The sequence below is a fragment of the Denticeps clupeoides genome, chromosome 10 (assembly GCF_900700375.1).
Source record: "Denticeps clupeoides chromosome 10, fDenClu1.1, whole genome shotgun sequence".
Lineage (NCBI taxonomy): Eukaryota > Metazoa > Chordata > Actinopteri > Clupeiformes > Denticipitidae > Denticeps > Denticeps clupeoides.
Window position 1 is genome coordinate 7,824,569 of NC_041716.1, and position 25,616 is coordinate 7,850,184.

Here is a 25,616-nt window from a genome sequence, read left to right on the forward strand (position 1 = left end):
GTGGACAACTCTTGTTATTTACAGTCATTTATTAAAATTTTTTTTTTACGGAAGTCGCAAAATCCATCTGCCACTCGTGCCACTCTGGCATAAGTTCATACATACATCACAAGAGGTGAATGCATAAAAGGAGTTAGAATGTTAACAATAAAACATGATTTGCTTAAAGGTCGTAGAGGTCAACGTGAATCGCTCTTATCAGTTCGATACAAATTTAGATTCTTTTGGCATTCTGCTTATAAATGACTTCTCTGAAGTTTCTTACATCCTTCGTAGTCACTATTAAACACCTGACCAAAAAAAACCCCACATAAATATATATTTTTTATTAAGTGAAACTTTATGCCAAACAACTCCCAACAGCTGCTGATCAACCAGCACAGCTGTTTGGATGTAGTACTATGTAATACTATGTAATAAATGACATTTGGCATTAAATGATGGCATGAGGTTAAGGCCAAAACACCTTTCAGCATGTCCTCTGTTGAAGTTATATATTTTTGAACCGGGAACTGGGTAATCAGAGAAAGTTTCAATTCAACTGATGCCTGCTGTAAAACATCAAAAACCAGCATCGTCTCTTCATTTTCTAGTGGAACTGCAAAAATTGCACACACGCTGTGCTGTGCAGGCAGGTCCATTGCACACTGAATTCTCCCTGACAGAATATCTGTAGAACACTGATAACGGTACATTTATGTTTATAGCTGATAATATGATTTCAAGATCAACAACAAAAACACTAATAAAAATGATTCAATGATAAAACTAAAAAAATAAATCTAAATAGCGAAGAATCGTTTTTTGATTAGGTTGAATGTTATGTCAAGTGGCTTTAGTATTCAATACATCAATATCAATACTATAGCAACTTTGACCAATAAGCACATTCAATTCAACAGAACCCTCTCCACCTTTTCAGTCATTGATATTTTCGTAAAATTGTGTAAAAAGTGTTTCTGGGCAATGTGCATGACTGCTACTTTACATGAATGTGTAAATATCAGCAAAAAAATATAAAAACACATCCACACATACATACACACAATAGATAAATATAAAAACACAATGGGCTTGAAAGAAGAGCAAAAAAGGTGACAACGTTCGTAGGTGTAGAAATCATTAGACTTGTCATTTTCAGTCCCTCGTGTTTGGGAGCTGTACTCCCAGAGAATTCCCTCATTACTGTGATTAACACAAAAATATTCAGTCAACCCTGAAATATAATACTTTGCAATATTTTGTGAATTAACTGTGTTGTGGCATTTAAGTGTGCAAGTTTGTATGTATAATTGGCCAACTTCTGCAGTGCATGATGGGTACAATTTTGGATATGGTCACACACCAGTTAGCGTTGCGAAGACATGAAAAGAAGGTGGGACCATGGGAGATGGGGAGGGTTGCATATTCCAGGGCCCAGGGTGCAGGTGGTCCATCCCTGTTTACACTGTGCAACACAGACTTGTGTGGTTTGGAGGCTGGGCGTTCTACTGTTTGGCTGGCATGCTGTGGCCCGGTCGATTTGCTTTCATGGTGGGTAGGATCTTGGTGCCCCGGTCTATAATCTTGCCTTTTGAGACTCCAGCTTTAGGCTTTGTTGCACCAAGAGTGATGGTCCTTCCTGATCAGAAAATGAACCCATGTGAAATGGCTGATATGGCATACATTTATTATGCATATTATTTTGACTTTCAGTCGAAAGGTACAGGCCAAACGTTTGGACACACCTTCTCATTCAATGTGTTTTCTTTATTTTCATGACCATTTACATTGGTAGATTCTCACTGAAGGTATCAAAACTATGAATGAGAATCTACCAACGTAAATGGTCATGAAAATAAAGAAAACACATTGAATGAGAAGGGGTGTCCAAACTTTTGGCCTGTACTGTATGTGCAATTTGTTTAAAGTGAAAGTGGGGTGATTGTCATTGTGAAACACTGCAGCACAGCACACTGTGCACACAAAGGAATGTGTCCTCTGCTTTTAACCTTGGTGAGCAGTGGGAAGCCATGACAGGCGCCCGGGGAGCAGTGTGTGGGGATGGTGCTTTGCTCACTGGCACCTCAGTGGCACCTTGGTGGTTCCAGATTTGAACCAGCAACCTTCTGATTACGGGTCCAATTCCTTAACCGCTATGCCACCTTTGCCCCAATGGACAAAATATAAAAGGTGCCAGTATTGATAATTTAAGTTGTAATGAGCAAGCTGGTCAGTACAACTTTCCAAAGCACTCTTTCTTCAGCCCTGTGTGTAGGTACGTTGCAGGTCCAGGGATGAATGGGTTACCTTGTGAGAGCCGAGGCCGCTGGGATAGGGCAGCCCTCCGTGGGTTCTGTGTACATCCCTCTCTGCTCATGAGGTGCCACTTCCAGGCCTGAAGAGAAAGAACATACTCTTAAATCCTGTGCGATGCTTTATAGAAGAAGAGCCCTGTCATGAGAGCATCTTGTTCAATAAAATATTCTCTATCACCTTAACAAAAACACACATTTCTTTATGCCTTTACACTTTCCCTTGGATTTCCATTAAAAACTAGGGACACAATTATGATTATAAATACAAGAAAATGGCGATTAATAATAAGGAGAGACTTGACTTCATTTCATGTGTAATAAATCTTCAACGCTACAGAATTTCGTTTACATTCTCCTCTCATTTTACCCCCCCCCCCCCAAAAAAAAAAAAAAAACACACACAGGCCAGGTTGGATACACAGTAACCTTTTCTGTGACTTTGCCACCACCACCCCCCCCCCCTTCCATCGACTGTAAGGGGGATTTCACTTTTTATCCCATCCCTCACCGAACATGGAAAATACCAGCAGTGTGCATGAGGAATAACACATCTACTGTTTCACCGACGGTATTTTCACTCCGTTGGGCACTGGGGCTTACTTCAGACCACCCGATCAAGCCCCTTTAAGCAAACAGCACGTGCCGAACAGCAAACCTACAGCAATCTTTTAAAGAAGTGGCTTTATCAGAAAACATGGGTTCTTGAGACATGTTACGGCAAAGCGTTTAGCAGTAATAACATGTGGTGGTTTGTTTTATGGTTTGCAAATTAAGGGCGCACTTTACCCAAAGGAATTACGGGAATTGCTTGGGTTTCTGCCAGGATTTCCATATTAGTGTACCACTACCGGGGTAGTGATTAATGTGAGTTTAACAAGATCCAGTGCCTCAACCATGGCCCATTAGCCAAATGTCTAAAGACACATATAATGCAATTTGTTCTGTGTATGTGAGTCACCATAAAAATGGTTTAATAAACTTGGCACTTAAAGCTACATTCTTGTTGTAGTGGCCATTTAAATCGAGGTCATAGCAGATTCCTTGATTTACTGCAGATAAATAGAAATGTGGAACATATATGACAGATTACCAATTCATGGACATGCTTGTAATTTGTTTAAACAATTTGTCCTGAACTTCCTCTATGCTGACTCTGCACAATTCTGTAACAGTGTATTCATTTTGGCAAATGAATGCAAGTAAATCTTATTTCTGCCAATAGCTCACATATACAAGTCTTTTCAAGTAAAAAATCTTGGCTTGTTAAGACCAAGATAGTTTTTTTTTTTTGCAGTGTGGGTCGGGAACCGTGTGACATCACAGCACGGCTCACCTGATGCACTTGTCTCACCTCTTCTCCTGGTGCGAAATTCTCGTGGCACAAAGGACAATGGTTGGAAGCCTTTCCTGAACCCGGGGCTGTGGCGACAGAGAGTCCGGTAATGATCAACGCTGCACTGAAACAGGGATCGTGGCCTGCTTCACCCATACACTTCCTTAAAATATCTTTAACAGTCAGATTTGTTAAATCCACTAAAGGAACAATATTTTTTGACAATAATTTATTTTAATATCCCAGCACCACTGTTGTTGAGTATGTGCCGAAATTACTGTCCAAGACCAACAGAAGTGTTCTCCCCCCAGGTCTTCTTCCACCTCTGTTAACCCTAAAACAAGTTAACTTTCAATGGATCACAGGGATTCATGGTAGTTGAATATACCTTCAGGTTTGAAACATGCTATAATACCCAACATGTTTAAGCAACTGAGAAGATGCTCATAACCCTTATTTGTGTACTAATACTATAATAGGTTTTTCTGTATAGTATATTTGTTACGTTAAGACATGAGAGGAGCGCTTACGGTTGCAAGCTGAACTTTGAGCGTGTTCACTCAGCTGGTCTTTATGCACAGCTTCTGTGCAGCGGGCGCACTGCATGAACGCGCCATTGTTCTCGCAGTCCATCAAGAGGTGATCTGTCAGACCAGAGATTTCAACCACCTATGCAAAAATCATAAAAAAAAAGACAGACAGGAGGATACTGAAGTCACACAAGTGCGGCCAGGTGTTTTTGGATGGTTGCTGTTTTTTTTCAATACAGCCTTTAACAAACTTTCAAAAACAGTGTGCTTTTTAGGTGTACCTCACCTTGCTTTCTTGTCTCATGAGCCACCACAAACAGGCATGTATAATGTTAAAAGGCAGAATGATTCAGCACCACAAGGCCAGGAGGTTTTTTGGAAAATGATTGTTATGTAGCCACAAAGCCACCGTTTGGTTTAACGCCTTGTTCATTTAACAGAAAATAACTAAACTGTACAAATTACAAATAGGAAGCCCCATTCACAATGTGTGACAGCCACTCTGGACTTCTATTTATAATTAAACCACATATATCTGTGTTCCAGTACACAGTGAAGTGAATACAGACAGAGGTGAAATGAAGGGGCAGAGGTGGCCTAGCGGATAAGGAAATGGACTCGTAACCAAAGGGTGTCCCCACACACTGCTCCCCAGGCACCTTTCATGGCTGCCCACTACTCATAAGGGTGATGGGTTAAATGCAGAAGACACATTTAGTTGTGTACTGTGTATCACCATGACAAAAACAATCACTTTTCATGGACTTTCACTGGAAATATAATTTTTGTGCCAGTCTGCATGTAGAGGCATTTGCATATGCTTACACGTCCCACCTGCAGGGTTGAGCAAAATATGTTGGAAAAAAATAGTGAATAGACTGCCATAAATGTATTCAGTAATATATTCAGTTACATTGCCTAAAAAAAGAGAATACTTTCAGAATACAGATAAGATACATTTTGTCCATGTATGCTTCATTGTTTGTTTCAGATTCTTATGCAATACATTCTAAAACTGTAACTGTATTCTAAATACAGTTATTTTACAACACAGCCTGGTGTACAAATTGCATGTATTCTTTGCATGTATCCTAACCCTTTCCTACCTGTCTGCACTGGACACAGCGTCGCAGCATGGGGCAGTGCTTCCAGTAGTGCAAATCTAGCCCTTCATCTGTGAAAGCTTCATCTTTCTCGCCGCAGAATATACACAGGCTGCAACGTGAACAAACACAAAATGCTACACTCAATTTTCTGAAATCAACACCCTTTGTAGAGACATGTAACTTACAATTCAGAAAATAAAAAAAAATTCATTTTCACCTTTCTGAATCCTTTGTTGTGGCCAAGCGATTTTCAGACTCTGTGGGATGTGGCTGTTTGCTATTTGATGGGTAGGGTACCTTTTTGTTCACTATGAAGAAACATTCATATTGTGGTTAAATCATTTTAAGACATGTTTTTTAATATACTGCATGAATATATAAAAATTATAGTAGCAGAGGTCATATATATAAACAAACAGAAGCAATTTAGGCAAAATACAGCAGAACCCAGGCAAAACTCAAATTATGATTCATGGATGAATGAAGATGACACTGTATTCTGAAGCTCAATATAACAATATAACAACGCTGCCAAATTTCAGCTTCGGTAAAATGCAGATGATATGGTCGGGTGCCCCAAGCCCTGAGATAAACAGGTCTGTAATGAAAGAGGCTGTGTGTCCAGGAGCACTAACCTGCTTTTATGGTATTGGCAGCCTTCTTTTCCAAAACTTTAGCAGTCTCCTTTCCCTTCTCCTGCTGAGGCAAAAAAGTTATTTCTTTATTTATTCAGTTTTTAAGAGTCAAAAAGCAACATCACCACCATTCATTAATGGAGAACACAGCTTCTATGAGCTTCTAGAGCTTCCCAGTACTATAAGCATCAAAAAATATATGAAGAATGAACTGCAACCGATGTTCACATACAAAATATGAATTCACCTTTGTTATTTACATAAATAAATAAGTGAAAAGGGCAGATGTGGATTTATACTTCAGAGTGTATTTTGCTGTCCCCCTTAGAGCAAAAGGTCACTGTATATGTTACAAACACATACACTATAACAGGTTGCTCTCATCAAATGAGGGAAAATCTGGCAAACTGTGAACACATTTTATGCTGCTTTATTTTATCTCCCATCTATACCTTTCACATAAATCTTATTAAATGAATCCAATCCCATTCAATTAATTAATTCAAGTGCACAGTGACAGGAACATACACTAATCTCTTTCAGGGCAACCAGCTGATCCTGCAGACTCCTGATCTCCTCTCTCTCCCTCTGAGGGTCCTGTCCTGTAGCCATCCTTGACGTCTTCAGAAATACAGGAAAAAAGTTGGTAACTCATTCACATGGCCAGCCTAAAAGTTGGATCATGTCTATAAGTTTGGCAGAGCAGGCTGGCATGAGGTGGCTAAGCTTGGCCAGAGCAGCCATGAACACACCCAGATGAGAACGTAAGGGAATAATAAAGGTTGACTCAACGGAAAGTTTAAATTTTAGCTGGGCCACTGCTAATTTTTATGTGCTATTGCAAGGATGATCGTTTCTGCAGTAATTAAAAGGTCGTATGAATTGCATCTTTGATCCTAGGGCCAAACCTGTGATACTACAGAGTGGCCGTCGATCCTGCCAAAACCGTCAAAGATGGTTTTGTAGAGGACATTCTTGCGTGTGTTGGCAGAGTTGGCGGGGAGGTAGTCCAGGACTGTGTTTCTATGGAGACGGTACATGGAGTAGATGATTTTCACAGCCATCTCTCTCACTGAAGAGGCACTGTGATCCAGAGTGCCTGTCAGAAACTGGTGCAGAGAGAATAATAATTAGGACTGTTAAACAATTAACAAATTAATTGCACAATTTTTTTCACACAAGTGTGAAAAAGAGGAATGACAGGGAGATGATCTGGTCAAACTAAAACAGAATGCAAATTACGTTTTTGTCTTCTCAATAGGTAGATGGAATTTAAAAAAAAAAAGGCTAATTTAAACACTGTGTACTGCAATTCCACTCTCTGCGCAAATTAGAAGAAAAAACGAAACTACTGAAAAAACATCTACATGTTATTTCTATTTTATTTATTGTGAAGGTGTTTTGTTTTTAAAAAAAATGTCCATATCATCTCCTGTCACTCTACACCTCAGCCTATTTACATTTACATTACAGCATTTATCAGATGCCCTTATCCAGAGTGACTTACAATCATTAGTTACAGGGACAGTCCCCCCCTTGAGACACTCAGGGTTAAGTGTCTTGCTCAGGGACACAATGGTAGTAAGTGGGGTTTGAACCTGGGGCTTCTGGCTCATAGGCGAGTGTGTTACCCACTAGGCTACTACCACCACACTTGTCTCTGTAATTAGTTGTAAATATGAATTACAGCAAGTTTTAAGAATGAACTGAGATTAATAATGACTAATTCATTGCTAAATATGTAATTTGTTAATCAATTGTGAGCCCAAGTTTTTTATGTATATGCAATTTCTGTATTTTTTTAAAAATTACAGAAAAATGTTTTGTTGCTGACATAAACAATTATATTATAAACTCCATACGTTTGGATAAAAATTATTTACTTAATATGCATGTGTACGCTTGCTTTTGGTGTACCCCACTCTAAAACCAAACACCCAGGACCCCCAAAACACAGCATCTGAGTGTCTTTGAATGCATTACATCATGCAGAAGTGAAGAAGCACAGAGAGCTTCTCTCCCCTGCCTGTCCAGAGACAGACCACCTTTATTCTCCCCTGCCTGCCCATCGGCCGCTCATTTTAATTACAGGAAACTCAATCGCGGCCTCGTCCAGAATGTCTCCCAGGAAACAAGTGGCAAGAGAGAAAAATTTTCAGCACGGAGGTCCTTCTAGGAGCCCCTTCTTTCAGCTCTGGGACACAAAAGGGGACAGAAGAAGAGGCCCATTTCTTCTTATAGGTGAGCAAAGAACTTTAAACGCCATTTATAAGCTGCAGTTAAACTAGAGAAGCTTAAAAATCAAACTGCATTATTATTCAGTCATGGTTTTCATATCTCTTTTCATATCCCAACGGAGCAGAATGTGGATTATTACATGGGACGTCTTGAAGGAGTTTTCAGTACGTTTTCATTTAAAAGAACAAAGCAAGGCCGAGGGGGGGAGAGAGGGATCAAAGGCAGTTAAGAGTGAAACCCAAGCCTCCTGCTTTAATTAAACAAGCGCTCCTTACAGAAATCACCGTGGGCCAGTGCGGTAATCCGAATGCCTGACAGACGCACAAAACACAAAAAGGCTCAACGAGCAGGAAGGAGGAAAAATGAACCTTCGCCGTGCTGCCTGTCTCCGGTGACAGCCGAAATCAGCGGCCATTGTTAGCCCGAGCGCCAGTCAGGGAGTTTGTCCAGCAAACATTCCTGAGGAGGCAGCGCAGGTGCCGGTGAACGTTGGGAGGTGATCACAAATACGGCGGGCCGGGACTACAAACACCAACCGCCACCTCTCACCTCTCTGAGAGGGACGGGGTTTCATTTAACAATTTACTACCGGCGCTGTAAAACTCCCCCGGTGACACACAGTCGTTAGGCTGCTGCTCCTCGTAAAAAAAAAAAAAAAAAATCTGCCGAGGACGGACTGCCTCGCTGGCCACTCTGTCAACACTTGGATGCTTTGTGGCTTAGATACTGTGTCACAGCGGGAGGAGGTTTGCGTCACACCGGAGGCTGTCAGGCCAAAAATGACCAAACAGCCCCTTGGCTCTGTGTGCACAGTTTACGGTTAAGGGAGCTACTGCACAGAAAAACGAGCCTCGCCGGGCTATCCCGGCCATCAGTCTCACAAAACGCTTGCGTGAATCTGAATGAGACGTCAAAACCAGATTAAATATGATTTGATGAGCCACAAAACAAAAAAGAAGCCTTAGATAAATAGAATTGATCTAATATGTGTCTGGAACAGTAATGAAAAAAAAATTACAAATTTTTTCCCAATATTTTGTTCACTACAAATTCGCCAAAGTCCACTAATTTTATACAATGGCATTTAAATACCATCGGGCGGTGGTGGCCTTGCCGCTAGGAAAGCAGACCCGTAATCATAAGGGTGCCGGTTCGAATCCCGATCCATTAAGGTACCACTCAGGTGCCACTGATTTTGCATACAATGCCAGTTCATTAGCATCATCTTGAAGCATTTAATGACCAAGGGGCTACATTTGCACTTGCACCATACAGACTAGTGTACAGAAAAAATGTTGTCCCACCAACCATTATAAAACACAATGGAACAGTGTTCCTTGAACATTGGACATTTGACCAAGCGTGTGAATCTTTAATATGCCTAGTCCTCTAGTACCATGACAGAAGACCAATCCGGGATGGTGACTGTACCTTCATCACATTGTCCACAGTGAAACCAGAGTCTTGTGTGCCAAACTTCTCCACCATCCACTCCAAAAGCTCCATGCGGCTCAGGGCGACACGCGTGGCTGTGTTGTACTTCATGGGCTTCACCAACTCACCGGGGATGATCTGTAGGGACCTAACCTCCTTAAACAGTGCCATCTCCTGTAGGGGAGAACATTTGTCATGAAAAACACATTTTCTTCTCATTTCAGCTGCTCCTGTTAGGAATTGCTTCAGCAGATCAATTGTTTCCACTTCCCATCATGAATACATAAAAGAAATTGTCCCCAACCTGCTCATAGCAAGTTATATACCTTCAAATACAGGAACCACTTTGGTGATCAGGTTAAATAAAAAAAATTGCCAAATCAAGACATTACATCACTCTAACATGGGAACTTTCAGGAAATTACACACCCAATTCCCATAACTACAGCAAGGGAGTAACCAAGTTCTCATGTTCCCTCAGTTAGACTACAAAAAAAAAATAAAAATACAGTCAGCAATTACAGTCAGCAACAAGCATCATAAATTGAATCATCTAGACACAGCAACATGGAGTCATGAGGCTAACAAATAGCCCCATTCAGGCGTCAGATCAGCTCTGGTCCATTTGGTGTCCTCAGTACGGTACAGAGTGCCAGGCTTGTGATCTAATGGCAGATTTCAAACGGAGTATGTCAGGGACACAACCAAACGCCTGCATTGGAAGAAAACACCAGTATTCGCTGAATTCTTCGGTGCACACTGTGCATTCTCTTTGGGTAAAAACACCAACACACATTTCTACAGCGTCACCAAAAAAAAAAAAAAAAGCTGTACCAATGGGTTCTCAATGCACTCACAAAAGTGAACACATGCAAACACACGACACAGGCAAATACATTAATGCAAGAAAAGCAGTTAGTGGTGACGATCTTTTTGTAACGATGAGGGCCGTTTAACTAAAAACATGTTGATGGTGATTCAAAGGCACATGTCAGTCTCTAGGATAATGATGTCTTTTAAAAAAGGCTAATTGGAGACAGATGCCACAAGTCAATTCAAGTATGACTGCCCTGTCTTATAAATTTTTTCAGACTGGTTCCTGGTCTGCAATTTGGCCCAAGATTTCAGAAGTAGCAAAAAATGTGATGATCAGCGGCATGGAAAATGCAGAAGAAACCCTGAGCAAGAACAAAATGACTAACGACAGTTTGTGCCAAAGAAAGCAAAAATGACGCTTCTGGAACTGGAAGAACGTTTTGCGGACAGAGCAATGAAATCCTTTTATTGTGACACCAGCTCACACTAAACGTGAAGTGTAGTCAAGACAGCGTAAATGTTGTAGGATGACTTTGCTGCCTAAGGATCTTAATTGTTTACCATTGCAATTTAGTGATGAATTCATGAAACGCAGGGCCACACTGCCCTGTAGCAGGAATACACCGATCCAACGACAGAGAAGAGGTTCGAATAGAGCAAACATGGCCTCAGTCATGATTTCAGTCACATTCAATGCTGCGGTTATATGGTCCAGGCTCCATGAGCATTAAAAAAAAAAAAATGAAACTGAAACAAGACTGAGAAATTTTATCCTAAATATTTTTTGTATTCTAATAAACAGTTAAATCTGATTTACATTTACATTTAAGGTATTTGGCAGATGCCTGTATACAGAGCAACTTACAACGTGCTTTCATGTTACCATCAATGATCAGGTGCACGTTACCATCTTTCATCAAGTAATCTGAAAACCACGTAGGCTGTGTACTAAAATACAACCCACAGCTAAACATAGTGCACAACAGCGCTGCATTATATAAACATCTACAACAGGTTTTAATTAAATTAACCTTCTCTTTATGTTTAGAACCAAGCCAGAATGTAGCTGTTTTCTGCCCTTCTGTAAAGTGGTTTGTGCAGCATATGTGTGTGTGTTTTTATATATATACTTCAGTAGAGCACCATCACAATGTGGGTGGAGACTTAACTTAATGCTGTGTAGCACTTCACTTCACTAATGCAAGCATGACTTTCAGCAGCCCTCTCTGTTGTCTACTTCACCTGAATGAAGGTCATAGCCACGGCACGGACCCTGGAGCTCGAATCACCAGTCCTGGAGAGGAGGTTGGGCCAGATCTGCTCCAAACAGTGGGCCACTTCAGCCTTTCCTAGGTGGTGCTTGGTGACAAACTGGGTGAGGATGATCTCTAGTAGCTTCAGCGATGCCTGGAAAACCTGAATGTTTAGAAAAAAAATCATTTCATTATTCAATACAGGGAGTGCAGAATTATTAGGCAAATGAGTATTTTGTCCACATCATCCTCTTCATGCATGTTGTCTTACTCCAAGCTGTATAGGCTCGAAAGCCTACTACCAATTAAGCATATTAGGTGATGTGCATCTCTGTAATGAGAAGGGGTGTGGTCTAATGACATCAACACCCAATATCAGGTGTGCATAATTATTAGGCAACTTCCTTTCCTTTGGCAAAATGGGTCAAAAGAAGGACTTGACAGGCTCAGAAAAGTCAAAAATAGTGAGATATCTTGCAGAGGGATGCAGCACTCTTAAAATTGCAAAGCTTCTGAAGCGTGATCATCGAACAATCAAGCGTTTCATTCAAAATAGTCAACAGGGTCGCAAGAAGCGTGTGGAAAAACAAAGGCACAAAATAACTGCCCATGAACTGAGAAAAGTCAAGCGTGCAGCTGCCAAGATGCTACTTGCCACCAGTTTGGCCATATTTCAGAGCTGCAACCTCACTGGAGTGCCCAAAAGCACAAGGTGTGCAATACTCAGAGACATGGCCAAGGTAAGAAAGGCTGAAAGACGACCACCACTGAACAAGACACACAAGCTGAAACGTCAAGACTGGGCCAAGAAATATCTCAAGGTTTTATGGACTGATGAAATGAGAGTGAGTCTTGATGGGCCAGATGGATGGGCCCATGGCTGGATTGGTAAAGGGCAGAGAGCTCCTTGCATGTGGCAGGCAAGAAAGGGTATAAAAGAAGAAAAACTAATGGCATGGCCTCCTTGTTCACCTGATCTGAACCCCATTGAGAACCTGTGGTCCATCATCAAATGTGAGATTTACAAGGAGGGAAAACCGTACACCTCTCTGAACAGTGTCTGGGAGGCTGTGGTTGCTGCTGCACGCAATGTTGATGGTAAACAGATCAAAACACTGACAGAATCCATGGATGGCAGGCTTTTGAGTGTCCTTGCAAAGAAAGGTGGCTATATTGGTCGCTGATTTGTTTTTGAATGTCAGAAATGTATATTTGTGAATGTGGAGATGTTATATTGGTTTCACTGGTAAAAATAAATGATTGAAATGGGTATATATATATTTTTTTTTTTTTAAAGTTGCCTAATAATTATGCACAGTAATAGTCACCTGCACACACAGATATCCCCCTAAAACAGCTAAAAATAAAAACAAACTAAGAACTACTTCCAAAAACATTCAGTTTTTTGGGGTTCATTGAGAACATGGTTGTTGTTCAATAATAAAATTATTCCTCAAAAATACAACTTGCCTAATAATTCTGCACTCCCTGTATATCTATACAGAAAATGTTATGTTTAATTTATCCTAATCATTGAATTCCCATATTAAACCACACCTAGGTCAGACCTTGAAATGCCTCTTATGAGGAATATCTGGACCAGACAACATTATTTTTGGCATTATTCACCTTGTTTTACCTGCCAGAATCTGCAACATATCTGACAGATGGATAAATAAATGGCGTTGCTTAGCAACAGCAACAGCCAAATCTGGGCTGATGTTTAATGCAATCTTACAATTAAAAAGCACATAAATACCACACTTTCACAGTGGATAAAGAATTAACTTTCTATGTATTATTGCTTCATTTGCATTCAACAGTAAGATCTCTAGGAAAATCATAAATATTTCCGTGACCATCTTGCCACAATAACTTTCAAGATGAGTGTACGGGAAGAGTTAAAACTGTGCGATATTAATTGCACACCCCTAGCAATGAATATTAATGAGGACTAGAGGCCATAACACAAATGAGGTCACCAACACTAACTTAGCCACTCTCACCACTTGCATCTCTGTGTACCTCTTTAATTAGTAATGTGAGCTAAATGGGTTTCGCACACACACTGATCAGGTTGTTTCCAAAAAATAATGTGGAAAGAAAAAAAGAAAGTTATCCAACCATGAACAGCTGCAGGACGTAGGGCTTGTTAAATGTGTAGAAGTCTATGGTAACCGTGCAGCCAGGAGGAGGTAAACCCCCCCAGGGACAGGACCGCAGCACTGAAGCAGCATTGTTCAGGGTCGAGACCCCCAGCACTTATGAATGGGGATACAGAAAGAAAAAAAAAAAAAAAAAAAGTCAATTTCTGAGGGGAAAGCTGTGGCAGAGTTTTGAGAGAAGGGGTTTGCTAGTGGACTGATGGCAGTGTTTGGCCAAAGCCATGTGACTGCAAATATATATAAATACAGTGCATCCGGAAAGCATTCACATCGCATCACTTTTTCCACATTTTATTCCTAAATGGATTAAAAGCACTTTTTTCCCTTATAATGACAATGTAAAAAAAAAAAAAAGTTTACTCGAGGTTTTGGCAAATTTATTAAAAGTAAAAAGAATGGACTATTACTGGTACTTCTACTATTGAAAACCAGATGTGTTCATAACGGAACATTCCTAGCTGACTAGGAGGAAAGAAGACCAACAGATGCATGCTAGCCAATCATCAAATTTGCAAAAGAAAATATTGACCCTTCACATACAGGTTCGATGTAACAAAGTTGTGGTGTTCACACAGAACACAATTATTGCGTACCGTCTGGGTCACTGCCTCCTAACCAGTCGACCAGTACCAAAGTCATTCTAGTTATTTCTTCTGCCACGTCTCAATTCAAATAATTATGGGCCTGATGGCGGCTTGTACTGCTTTAAAAAGCAATATCACATGAAACCAAAACTAACAGCAGTGTAGCAGACGTGCAGCCCTGAGCAGCGCTCATTAAGCATCCACTTCTGTTCCATTCATCAAGATAAAACCCGTTTCCATGACCTTGCTGTTTTTTGCAAAAACAAAACCCTGATATAATGGTCAGTACAACCTTCACTGGTTTCATAGGTAAGCAAAGCACAGGGCCTTTACCTTTATTTATTTTTTCCTTCTTTTCTGGGACACACCATGAGAACCTCACTTAGACGGGCACTTCAAAATGGCCCCAGTCACGTTCCCAGTTCACTGGTCCTGTCTGCCCTCACCATCAGTCACGCCCTCACCTCTTGCTGCAGAGGTACGTGAAATGCTGAATGCCAGAGACTCAGTTTATGGCCAAACTGTCATGAGCCATTAGAGCAGCAAAATGTGCACAGGGGCAGAAAATGAGTTTTATTCTCAATACCGTTAAGCATTTTGGACAACCTAGATTGTTAAAAAGTGTCCGTTATATATACAAGGTGCATGTGGCAGGGCATCCAGGACATCAGAAACTACAGGACTGCCTGTGACAGTGACGCTTCCCTACCAGAGGTGCTGAATGACTTATAATGTCATTTATAGTGTCCGGTTAGACACTCAGAATGATGCGACCCTCCTTCCAGTGAATAGGTGCTGTGTCCAACCAAGGCGCACGTGAGGAAAACTCTTCGCAGAGTTAACTCACGAAAAGGCTGCTGGACCAGACAGCATCCCTGGAAGATCCTCAGAGAATGTGCAGACCAGCTGGCAGATGTTCTCACCGGCATCTTCAACATCTCGCTGAGCACGGCTGTCGTTCCAACATGTCTCAAGGCCACCATTGTGCCCGTGCCAATGATGTTTTCAGTGTCGTATGCAAGAACGGTGAGTCAGCGAACAGAGAGGAGGTGCAAAGACTACCAGAATGGTGTAAGGTCAACAATGTGTTTCTGAACGTGGACAAAACTAATGAGATGATTGTTGTCTTCAGAAGACAACAGAGGGGCCACTCTCCACTGAACAATGCCAGATCATGTGTGGAGATCACAAAGTTCCACTTGAGTTCATCTAGGATACATTGAATACAAAAATATCCATTTTCAATGTCCCTGTATAGCTACAATATCAAGATGTAAAAGATCACGACATATTGCTCTATCAATATTTCCTAACACCTCTATTTGGAACCTTATATTACACAAATTTCTCTGGTTTAACGCATTCTGTCTCACAGCCCTTATTACACCTCACACTGCACCTCGTATACTCCGAGCCTCCAGTACTGCTCGCCCGGTCCCTCCATCTCTGAAGGTACGAGGAAGACACTCATCTAGACTCTTCTCTGTTTTGGCCCCTCGGTGGTGGAATGAACTTCCCCTCGAGGTCAGAACAGCTCAGTCACTGAGTATTTTCAAATGACAGCTCAAGACCTTCCTCTTTAGAGAATATTTAGATTAACTTGTAACCTTCTTATTGTCTAACTTATGTACAGAATATACAACAGAGTGAATAAAAAGATTGTATTCATAGTTGGGGGTCCTAGTGAACCAGAATTGATCACTTCATCGATGGTAACTTGAAAGCACGTTGTAAGTCGCTCTGGATAAATGTAAATGTAACGTCTGTCTTCAGCCAACCAATACGCACTAAGGGCACAGTGGACATCCTTACAGATTGGTATGATGCAACCACCAGAAACAGGTGTGAGGTTTATAGAAAGAAGTTCTGCTATTTCCTGTGTCTTTGTGTTCTTTTCCACACCCACGCAGGTTTCGCACAGGCAAAACCAATTACTGCACATGAGCCTGCAGACTGATGCTGACAGCTTTTCAACAGTAACATGGTCACAAGCAGCATACATCAGAATCATACAATCATTGCCTGATGAGTGAGTAGATCCGCAGGGAAACGCTAAAAACCGCACACTTGCATGAAGTAGCCAAACTCATCCAATTTATGTAACAATTTATGCCACCATACATCACCTTTTGTCTGAAAGTTGAGTCATGGCAACTGGACATTCTTTCTTTAATGTAGAGACGTTTCATTATGCATCCACAGAATCTGACAATGGCTTTCCTCAGATTGACAAAGTTCTGGTGATGCAGAAAGAAACGTCTCTACATTAAAGAAAGAAAGCCCAGTTGCCATGACTCAACTTTCAGACAAATTCACCTGGATGACTGAGAATCTTTACAGACTTACATCACCTTGCATCCTGACAAATCCATGTTTGTTCTGTTTCAGAATGCCCTACCTAGATGGAAAGACAAAAATCAATATTGAAAGAACTGACATACTGAGGAGACGTTGTCCAGAAGCGTTTTCTTGGTGAGGAAGACTGCGGCTCTCATCATGTTCCTCAGCTCGCCTTTGGACATCCCAGGTGAAGACTCTGTTAGCTTCTTGCAGACAGCCAACAGAGCATCTTCTCTGTAGGACCATTTTTTTGAATAGGCTCCAGCCACCTGCAGGACAAAAAATAAAAAATTAAAAGTGTCTCCATATTACACATACAACACATTCCTGATTTAAATGCTGTTTCTGATAATTTGAGGTGAATATAGTAATAAGTACAAGTATATAGCAAATACAACTTTTAGTCCTTGAATTTCAGTGTTTTTATCTACAGGGTTCTTATACATTTTCACAAAAGAATTTTCAATGACTCAAAATCAAATTTTCATGACAATACAATATGAAAGAAAATAAAAAAAAAAAAACACAAAATGTCAAATTTACCAAAAAAAAATGTTAAACTAAACTTATGACAACCCTGAAAAGCATATCTTAAACCACAGAGTTTCTTCCTCCAAGTTTGCGCAGGTCAGAGACGGGACCCCATCAGGTTCGAGCTTAGATCATGTTATTTACATGACTTTTAAAAGCAGACTCTTCACATGCAGTCTTACGGGACCTATGTAGGGCAGTGGTGGCCTAGCAGTTAAGGAAGAGGACCTATTCAGACCCGTTCCAATCTTGTACTACCACTGAGCAAAGTACCGTCCCCACACACTGCTCCCCGTGCGCCTTTCATGGCTGGCCACTGATCACCAAGGGTGATGGTTAAAAGCAGAGGACACATTTCGTTGTGTCACAGTTGCTGCAGTGTTTCACAATGACGATCACTTCACTTCAATTTCAATTAGTTTATTTTCAATTCTTATTTTGTATTGCAAAAACCAATGAAAAATTTCAGTACTGGTTAGGTAGCAGGCGTTGTACCAAGATTTCTATAACAGGGACATCCTCCAACATCTCAGTATACAACAAGACACTGAGAAGGAAGGGAAGAGACAGGATCTCACTCTAATTTGCATGTGTGGTTTATTTATACGTAATTTATAAAACCCTAATTTGGTATAGAAATTACGATATTCAAACACTAACAAGCTCATAAAAAACCAACCATCTCGAAGACACAAACACATCTTGACATAAATAAAACCTTACAAACAGCATGAAGCATCACAGAAATATATCAACACAAACTTGTTCTCACCAGGTCGTCTCCATACACCTCAATGGCAAGGCTGGCATCCCGCTGAGCTTTCTCTGTCAGGGGCTCAGGCTCGTCACTGACTATTGGGCTATGAGGGTTGGAGAGGGGGTCTGCAATGGCAAGGGGAAGCCTGTCACAAGGGCTCTCCCTGTTCCTCAACGTTGGTATTGGACGCTCATCAAAAGGCAAAAAATTTACCTGGACACACACACACACACACACACACACACACACACACAGAGGTAAAAAGACCATTTTTAAAAAATGGCAAAAACCCTGGCTCTAAATAAATTAGACATATACACACACATACACAGGTAAAAAAAAAAAGACAATTTAAAAGGGGCAAAAACCCTGGCCCTTAATAAATGAGAAACATACACCAACATACATAGGTTAAAAAAAGACCATTAAAAAGGGGTAAAAAAAAAAAAAAACCTGGCCCTTAATAAATGAGACACATACACCCACATAAACAGGTAAAAGACCATTTAAAAGGGGGGAATACACCCACATAAACAGGTAAAAAAAGACCATTTAAACGGGGGGAAAACCCCTGGCCCTTAATAAATGACACACATACACCCACATACACAGGTAAAAAAATTACCATTTTAAAAATGGGCCAAAAACCCTGGCCCTTAATAAATGAGAGATATAAACACACATAAACATTCATACAAACCAAAAAAAAACCTCACATTATATAATATAATATTAATAAATACTATAGCTGGTTACAGGATGCATCCACAAATAAGCACCTGCAATTGAAACAATCAGCATAATTATACATTTAATTATACATACATATTTAAAGGGTTCAAATAAACCACAGTATCTTCTCAGACTGCTTCCTTAGTTGCTTCCACTTGCTTCCAAATCTCCCTGCTGACACTCTAGATGCGTGAATTCTTAAAACCTCATTCCACCATGTGCTTATTCAGGCCAGCAGAAGTTGCGCTCTGAATTATGGATTATACTGACCACAAGCTTGTTTCCAATTTACTCAGTTTCACTTGCATTAGTTATAAAAGGTGAAAGTGCCTCAGTCTTACTCCCTCCTAAAAAAATTAATTTCTCTAGATCTTCTCAAAAAACCTAATCTGACCTCAACAGATCCCGGAAGTGTTGGTCGTTTGCAATTTGAAATGACAAACAAGTGGTGTGCTGAGCCCGATGGAACCGCAAATTACCTGTCAACAGAGATGTTGTTGCTGTGTTAGCATGTAGTTCACTAATGCCTTGGCAGGTTGGCAAGAGTGACAGTTTAACAGTGGTGTCACATTTGAGTAACCCTGACTCCCAAAAGATACTATATATTTAATGTAGTACAATGTAACACACACACACACACACACATTGGTTGGATGTACATACATCATAAAAGTAAGCTATTTTTTTTTTATTATTTGCAGTTAAAAAAAAATCTGAAAATACAATTTACACCCAGATGACAAATGGCAATTACCACTGCTGCAAATCTTCCCTGAAAGCGGAGAAAGTCCACCAAGAGATAAGCACGTCTCCTGCTGACTCACAGTGGACAGATCGAGACAACAGGGCTGACGCAACCAAGGGTTAAATCACTTTAATTAACTGCTGAAACTCAACCTGTCCAAGACTGAAATCCCCCAGAGATTGTTACGCCTCGCGAACATCCTGCAACCAAATATACTGCCTCACCTGTGTCAATGAAGCGCAACATTGCTGACAAAAATGGAAAAACCATGACACATTGACAGCACAAATCAAGAAAAATGCTTTCATTTTGATGTGTGCTAATTTATTATTTCAAATTTTATCCCAGGCAGAATTATTCCTATTTTTTTTTTTAACTGATGAAAAAAATACCATGAAAGGGACAATGGTATTTGTGGGTTTTGTTACATTTACATTTACTGCATTTATCAGACGCTCTTATCCAAAACGACTTACAATCAGTAGTTACAGGGACAGTCCCCCTGGAGCAACTTAGGGTTAAGTGTCTTGCTCAGGGACACAATGGTATTAAGTGGGGTTTGGTCCTGTGACTCTGTAGTCTTCTGGTTCATAGGCAAGTGTGTTACACACTAGGCTACTACAATCCCTGTGAGTGAGTTCAGGGTATCGACTAGTGGGGTTCGCTAGTGGATGATCAAATTTGTTGACCGCTACGTAACTATGTCCTTTCATGCTCTAGAAATAAAGTCTGACTAACGCTCATCTGTATAACATGCACCTGTAAAAGCCTTTTATGGATTTAGTCACTGAATTACATCAGGGGTCAATTAATTTTTTTCCCAACATTACTTCAGTATCATAGATCATAGTCATATTCTGTTTAAATGCTTTATTTCTTCTGCCTGGTAACGTCCATCAAAGCAGTATGATACATGCAATGCTCTACATTGTGCAAGTACAACTGATATCCTAGTGGGTAACACACTTGCCTATGAACCAGAACCACTTACTACCATTGTGTCCCTGAGCAAGACACTTAACACTGAGTGTCTCTAGGGTGACTGTCCCTGTAACTACTGGTTGTTTGTCGCCTATGACAAGGGTGTCTAGTAAATGTGTGGGGCTATAGCTCAGTGGTACAGCATTTGACTGCAGATCAAGAGGTCCCTGGTCCCAAGTATTTAAAAGTATTTCACTACCATGTATGATAGTGTATGTGACAAATAAAATTTGAATTTGAATGCCATAAATGTTAAATATATAATAACAAATGTCTATATAATTATTTGGTGCTGAAAATGTTACGTTTTATTTAACATTGATTAATTATACCAAAGGGGACTAAATATATATTACAATGATTTGACAGACACCTTGTCATAGATTATGTAATAAGTATTATTCAGACTCACGTCAATCTGAGGGACTGGAAGGCGTGGGGTAGCTGAGTGGGTCTGCTCAGGAGTGGCAGTTTGGGGTGTGAAATTCTCCAGTTCTAGGGGTCTCTCCAGCTGTGTTCTCTGAGCCACTTCAGGGGTAGCTTTAGCACTGTGGGGCGGTGCATTGAGCTCATCAGTAAAGACTTCTGACATTGTCTGGATCTGTAGATGTGAGGAGATATTGGATGAAGGCCAGAAGGGGAAACAGACACTGGCAGGGTCATGTAACTCAAAGGGATGCAGAGTCAAATCTATTGTACAATGGAGACCAGCAAGGCACAGTATGTCACATGACAGCCTGACCTCATACAACCAAAAACCCAAAATGCATGAACAAACCAGAGACTTGCACAATAACAATTATTAATAAAAACTGGCCACCCAAATAACAGACGGAACTAGTTAAACAGAATTCATTTGGTGGTGCAAGTTTGGGTGATTGTGATTAAATACATTCAAGAAGGGCTAAAACAGTGACATATACTGTGGGACTGAAAGAACATGATCAGCACAGGAACAAGTCAATTGGCCAAATACAAGCTCATAAAATAATGTGCGTAAGTCAGATTGACATTTCGCAGGTCCCCCACCATCACTACATCTTGTTTGAATATTTAATGGAGAAGAACTGTAAATGAAGGTGGGCTATCAACCAACTCGTTTGGCTGAGCAGAGGTGAAGTGTCAAGTTACTCGATTGAATTCCTTAATGACGCCGACCTGGTCGACATCCAGCAGGTCATGAAGCTGGAGTTGCTGATAAACCATGAGTCTGTATTCCTCCATCTGCTCTTTCATCAGTCTGGCTGTGTCGTAGTCCTCCTTCTCAATGGCACTGCGCTTCTCCACATGACAGCGACCCAGATGCTCCCCAACCTGAGAGGCACGTCAATGAACACTTCACCAAAAAAAAGCTTTAAAGACAGATAGATCATGGATACACTTTCCAACGAGTCCAAATACTGATGAACATATTTGTTGGACCACTCAGCACAGCAGTGACAATGATGTGAGTGGAATAATTAAAAGATGAAAATGTGACTGACTTGAAGCTTCTGTTTAACTCTATTGTTTAGGTACCTTCTGGAAGTCTGCAATGGCCTGCTTCAGCTTCTTGGCAATGTCGTATCTTTCAAGTCTGACCATTTCCTGCTTCTTATCATTAAGTGAACGTATGATTTGAGCCATCTCTGGGTCTTGGTACATGTCAAAGGCCAAGTCATCCAGAGGTGAGAGAGACTCATACTTGCTGTAAATAAGTTAATAAATGAATAAAAGTGAAAACTGTGGGAAGCCACAGAATATATGCAGAATTTGTAAGAATCCATGGGAATTTACATACTACACAATCAATGTAAGAATGTAATTCATTAGTTATAAACTGTGGAGAAGAGTTTTTCCACACCGTGAGTAGGTTCCATCCAAGGCAGACTCGCGCTGACTGCTGCTGATGTACTGCTCGATAAGATGGTCCCTTGTGGGCTACAGAAAAACGGAACAGTCAGTAAGCTGAATGGTTACATACAGCATGTCTGAAATAAAAAAATAAATAACATTTTATGTACCATTTGTAAGTAGCATTCATTAAATGAGACAAATCTATAATGTCATAATATTAGATTGATAATTTTTTTTTAACACTATGTTGTTAATGCAAAATTAGAACTCACATCTTACAAACGTGCATACAAGAACCCTCTGTAAAACATCAGAGTTAAGTTGTAGCTGTGGTGAGGATTACAGAGGCCACATCGATGACAGGCCACCGGCGAGATTATGGAAGGACAATGTGGAGACTGTTACCAAGAATCCACTGAGCAATAAAGAACAACCATGCCTCTCCAGCACACATCAATCTGCAGCCTCATCTGATTACACTTGTTTGTGGCTCTGCAATGATTACAGCACCAAGCACTGTTACTACATTCCTGCCTCTGGCTACCGAGCACAGTCTAATAAAACTTCCAAAAGCAGTCCAGACACATCAGCATACACAAACATGCTGGGGTTCACATTATTTACACCAGTTACATGGTTTAAAATAAAAACATCAGGCCTTAAGAATTGTGCCATGCCACTTCTACATATGTAACCATTTTACAAAAAAAGCCCATCACTATTATGGATACTGTTACAGTTCCAGTGTATGGTGCATTAATGTGCATGTGGTCCAGAACTCTGGAAAATGAGTTTCTGAATAAGGTGAGATAACTGATTAACAAGGTTGAGTTACAGATGAGCCTTGAGTGCCATCTAGAGGACTGCATTGGTAGTAAAAGCAACCACATTAACACACTTGGTCAAAAAATATCTTTCCTGGTTTGTAAAGGTATTGTGTTATTCAACGTTTTATAGTAAGAATACTACATGAATGATTTGAAATTATTTGATGTGATTAATGAACTGAGATAAACCTAATTCCTTATAGAAAAACAGCTGATTTACACACATCAGGACTGACGGCTGATCATTCTTCTAATGGACATTTTGCAATTTGATTAGCTGATTAACTAACACATTATAACTCTGTGACCTCTTGAAAATGGGCCCTTTTATTAAGGATTCCCATAAATAAAGTTAATGGTTATTGGATGGTTGATGTTAAATTGCCCAGTGCTGATGTTGCATGTCTTCTGCTAATGTTTCTGTCTGCTACTTTGGATTTACTGACTACATAATTTAGAAAAAAATATTTCAAAGTTAAATATTTAGGAAACTAAGACATAAGTAAAACTTTAAACGTACAATGCTGTTGACCTCACTGGCATCCACATGGTCTCCCAAGATATTTATGGCAACCAATGCAACCTTAGATATAGGGCAAAAATAAAGAATCTATTAACAAAATGTCTGGAATAAAATGAATAAACAATGTGGCTCATAGTTCATGTAAAATTACCTGGTTGTATAGGTTGTGACAATTTATGTGACTTTTATTAAAGATTAGTTTCAAGTGGGTCCCCACTGCATCAATGTACACTGACTTCAGTTCCCGTGCTCCAAATGCTGTTTTCTCATTGTCCGATAAAGAGACATAGCTGTGATAGAGAGTTATTAAAAGCAATTTAATGCATATTAACAGAATCTGTGTGTGCAATATCCATGAAGCCACTGGTATCTATTTAGTGAGTCTTTATTAAAACAATTTATAATGGTACTGGTGCTGCCAGCTATCAGTATTCACCCTAATCTGCGAAAATGTAGGACATGGTTGGGAGCACCAGACTCTAGAGGGCTGTCAGCGATATGGAACTCGACTTCAGAAGGGATCATGAACTGATGGGCCAACAGCTGAAGCTTCTTGAGGCGACAGCGTTCTGTCACCTGCAGTGTTATCTCCTGCGGGTAGGTGCAGAATCTGTATGGGGTAAAAAAAAGAAATAGAAAATGTGCCCTTGCAGGTAAAAATTAGTGCAGAACACTTCAGTTGTGTCCCAATTACAAGCACCTATCAGCAATTTGCTGGTGAAGGTCTGTGTCTTCTTGAACACATTTATATGCTTGTTTTTATTAAATTCTTGGCACTTTCCACATACTTAAAGTGCCAAGGAGTACATAAAAACAAACATATAAATGGTGTCATCATGAATTAGAATAAGGACCATGTTTAGAAAGTTCTGGAAATCTGTTACATGAGGACGTGAATTAAACAAAATAACCTCCTCACCTTGCAGATCTCCAGCCATGGACAGTGGGAGCATGGACCATAAGCTCATTGGCACTAAAGTTGTCCTCATGACCAGAGGAACTGGCCACTACAAACCCTATCTTGCGTGGCATTCTGCCTCCATGCACTGTGTCAATGTGAAAAAGATTTTTAAAATTCATCTTATAATGAAGATTAATATGTTAAAATAAAGATTATAAACATAATAGTTCGATTATATTAATTAGATCACTATTTCCCACCAGAGAAAGCAAGATATACTTCTTCTAAGCAAAGAATAGACTTTTATAACAATACAAATACATGTTAATTTATGGTATGAAGTAATTTGCTAACTTGAATGTTTTGTTATATATTAAAACATTATTCAGAAGCTCTAGGAACATGTCATACTTTCAGTGAAATTACTTGTACGGTAGCATATTGTGAAAATGTCCATGTTCACATATCAGGCTAGCTAGCTTGTGCTTTTCCTCAATAACAACTCGTCGAAGTTACCTCTAAAGGGCTTTACATTTCTACTCAACGTGTAACTAGATCGAAGATAAAACGCGTTCATCAAACAATTGAGAGCCACGAGATTAAGAGATACGTGTCTTGAAGAAATATTTACCAAGACGCACAGACACGCTGTCAATGCCATCTCCATAACCACGGTCAACTAAGCCATGAGGCGCATGCGTAGAGTGACATCGTGAAGGCTCATGGGAAATGTTGTTCATCTCTGCGCCTCGAAATAACAAACGGTATAGATTGTGATGTCATACACATTGAGCTTGTAGTCATGTTACTGCTGAAAATATGTATTTATCTGGAGAAAACAAGAGTGAATATAGTTTATGAACAATATGATGAAAATTAAAGTTGAATTATCTTAGTTCAGCTTCAATAAAACCAACTATAATGGACGTTTTATAATGCATCAATGTCATGAGGAGATAACTACTAAACATAACATGAAAAAGACAGCATAAGCATGTTGCTAATGGTTTTTATTTCGCTTGTATATATTAACCCTACCGAGATTGAGACGT

General features: G+C 40.1%; 1 protein-coding gene and 1 long non-coding RNA gene across 4 annotated transcripts; one reads left to right on the forward strand and one right to left on the reverse strand.

Moving 5' to 3' along the window:
- Nucleotides 1–11: 11 nt before the first annotated feature.
- Nucleotides 12–25,392, reverse strand: cep104 (centrosomal protein 104). 3 transcript variants are annotated; one of them, XM_028992506.1, is made up of 22 exons: nt 25,196–25,392; nt 24,583–24,709; nt 24,100–24,273; nt 23,815–23,953; nt 23,661–23,723; nt 22,321–22,397; nt 21,996–22,164; nt 21,636–21,791; nt 20,890–21,078; nt 18,035–18,232; nt 16,833–17,000; nt 11,632–11,805; nt 9,571–9,747; nt 6,810–7,010; nt 6,430–6,522; nt 5,902–5,962; nt 5,484–5,574; nt 5,267–5,375; nt 4,161–4,299; nt 3,631–3,716; nt 2,290–2,377; nt 12–1,621 (listed from the first exon to the last, which is right to left on the reverse strand). In XM_028992506.1, exons 1-22 carry the CDS (start codon nt 25,302–25,304, stop codon nt 1,488–1,490), a joined length of 2,922 nt encoding a protein of 973 aa, XP_028848339.1. In that variant the 5' UTR covers nt 25,305–25,392; the 3' UTR covers nt 12–1,487. The 3 variants fall into 3 exon arrangements, with proteins under 3 accessions (XP_028848339.1, XP_028848337.1, XP_028848340.1); XM_028992504.1 differs by having other exon boundaries at nt 5,902–5,965; nt 25,196–25,391; XM_028992507.1 differs by having other exon boundaries at nt 3,649–3,716; nt 5,902–5,965; nt 25,196–25,388.
- LOC114797620 (uncharacterized) lies at nt 7,907–15,770 on the forward strand. Its single transcript, XR_003750959.1, has 3 exons — nt 7,907–8,142; nt 11,607–11,764; nt 15,177–15,770. It is a non-coding gene; the product is annotated as an uncharacterized LOC114797620 (long non-coding RNA).
- Nucleotides 25,393–25,616: the final 224 nt, after the last annotated feature.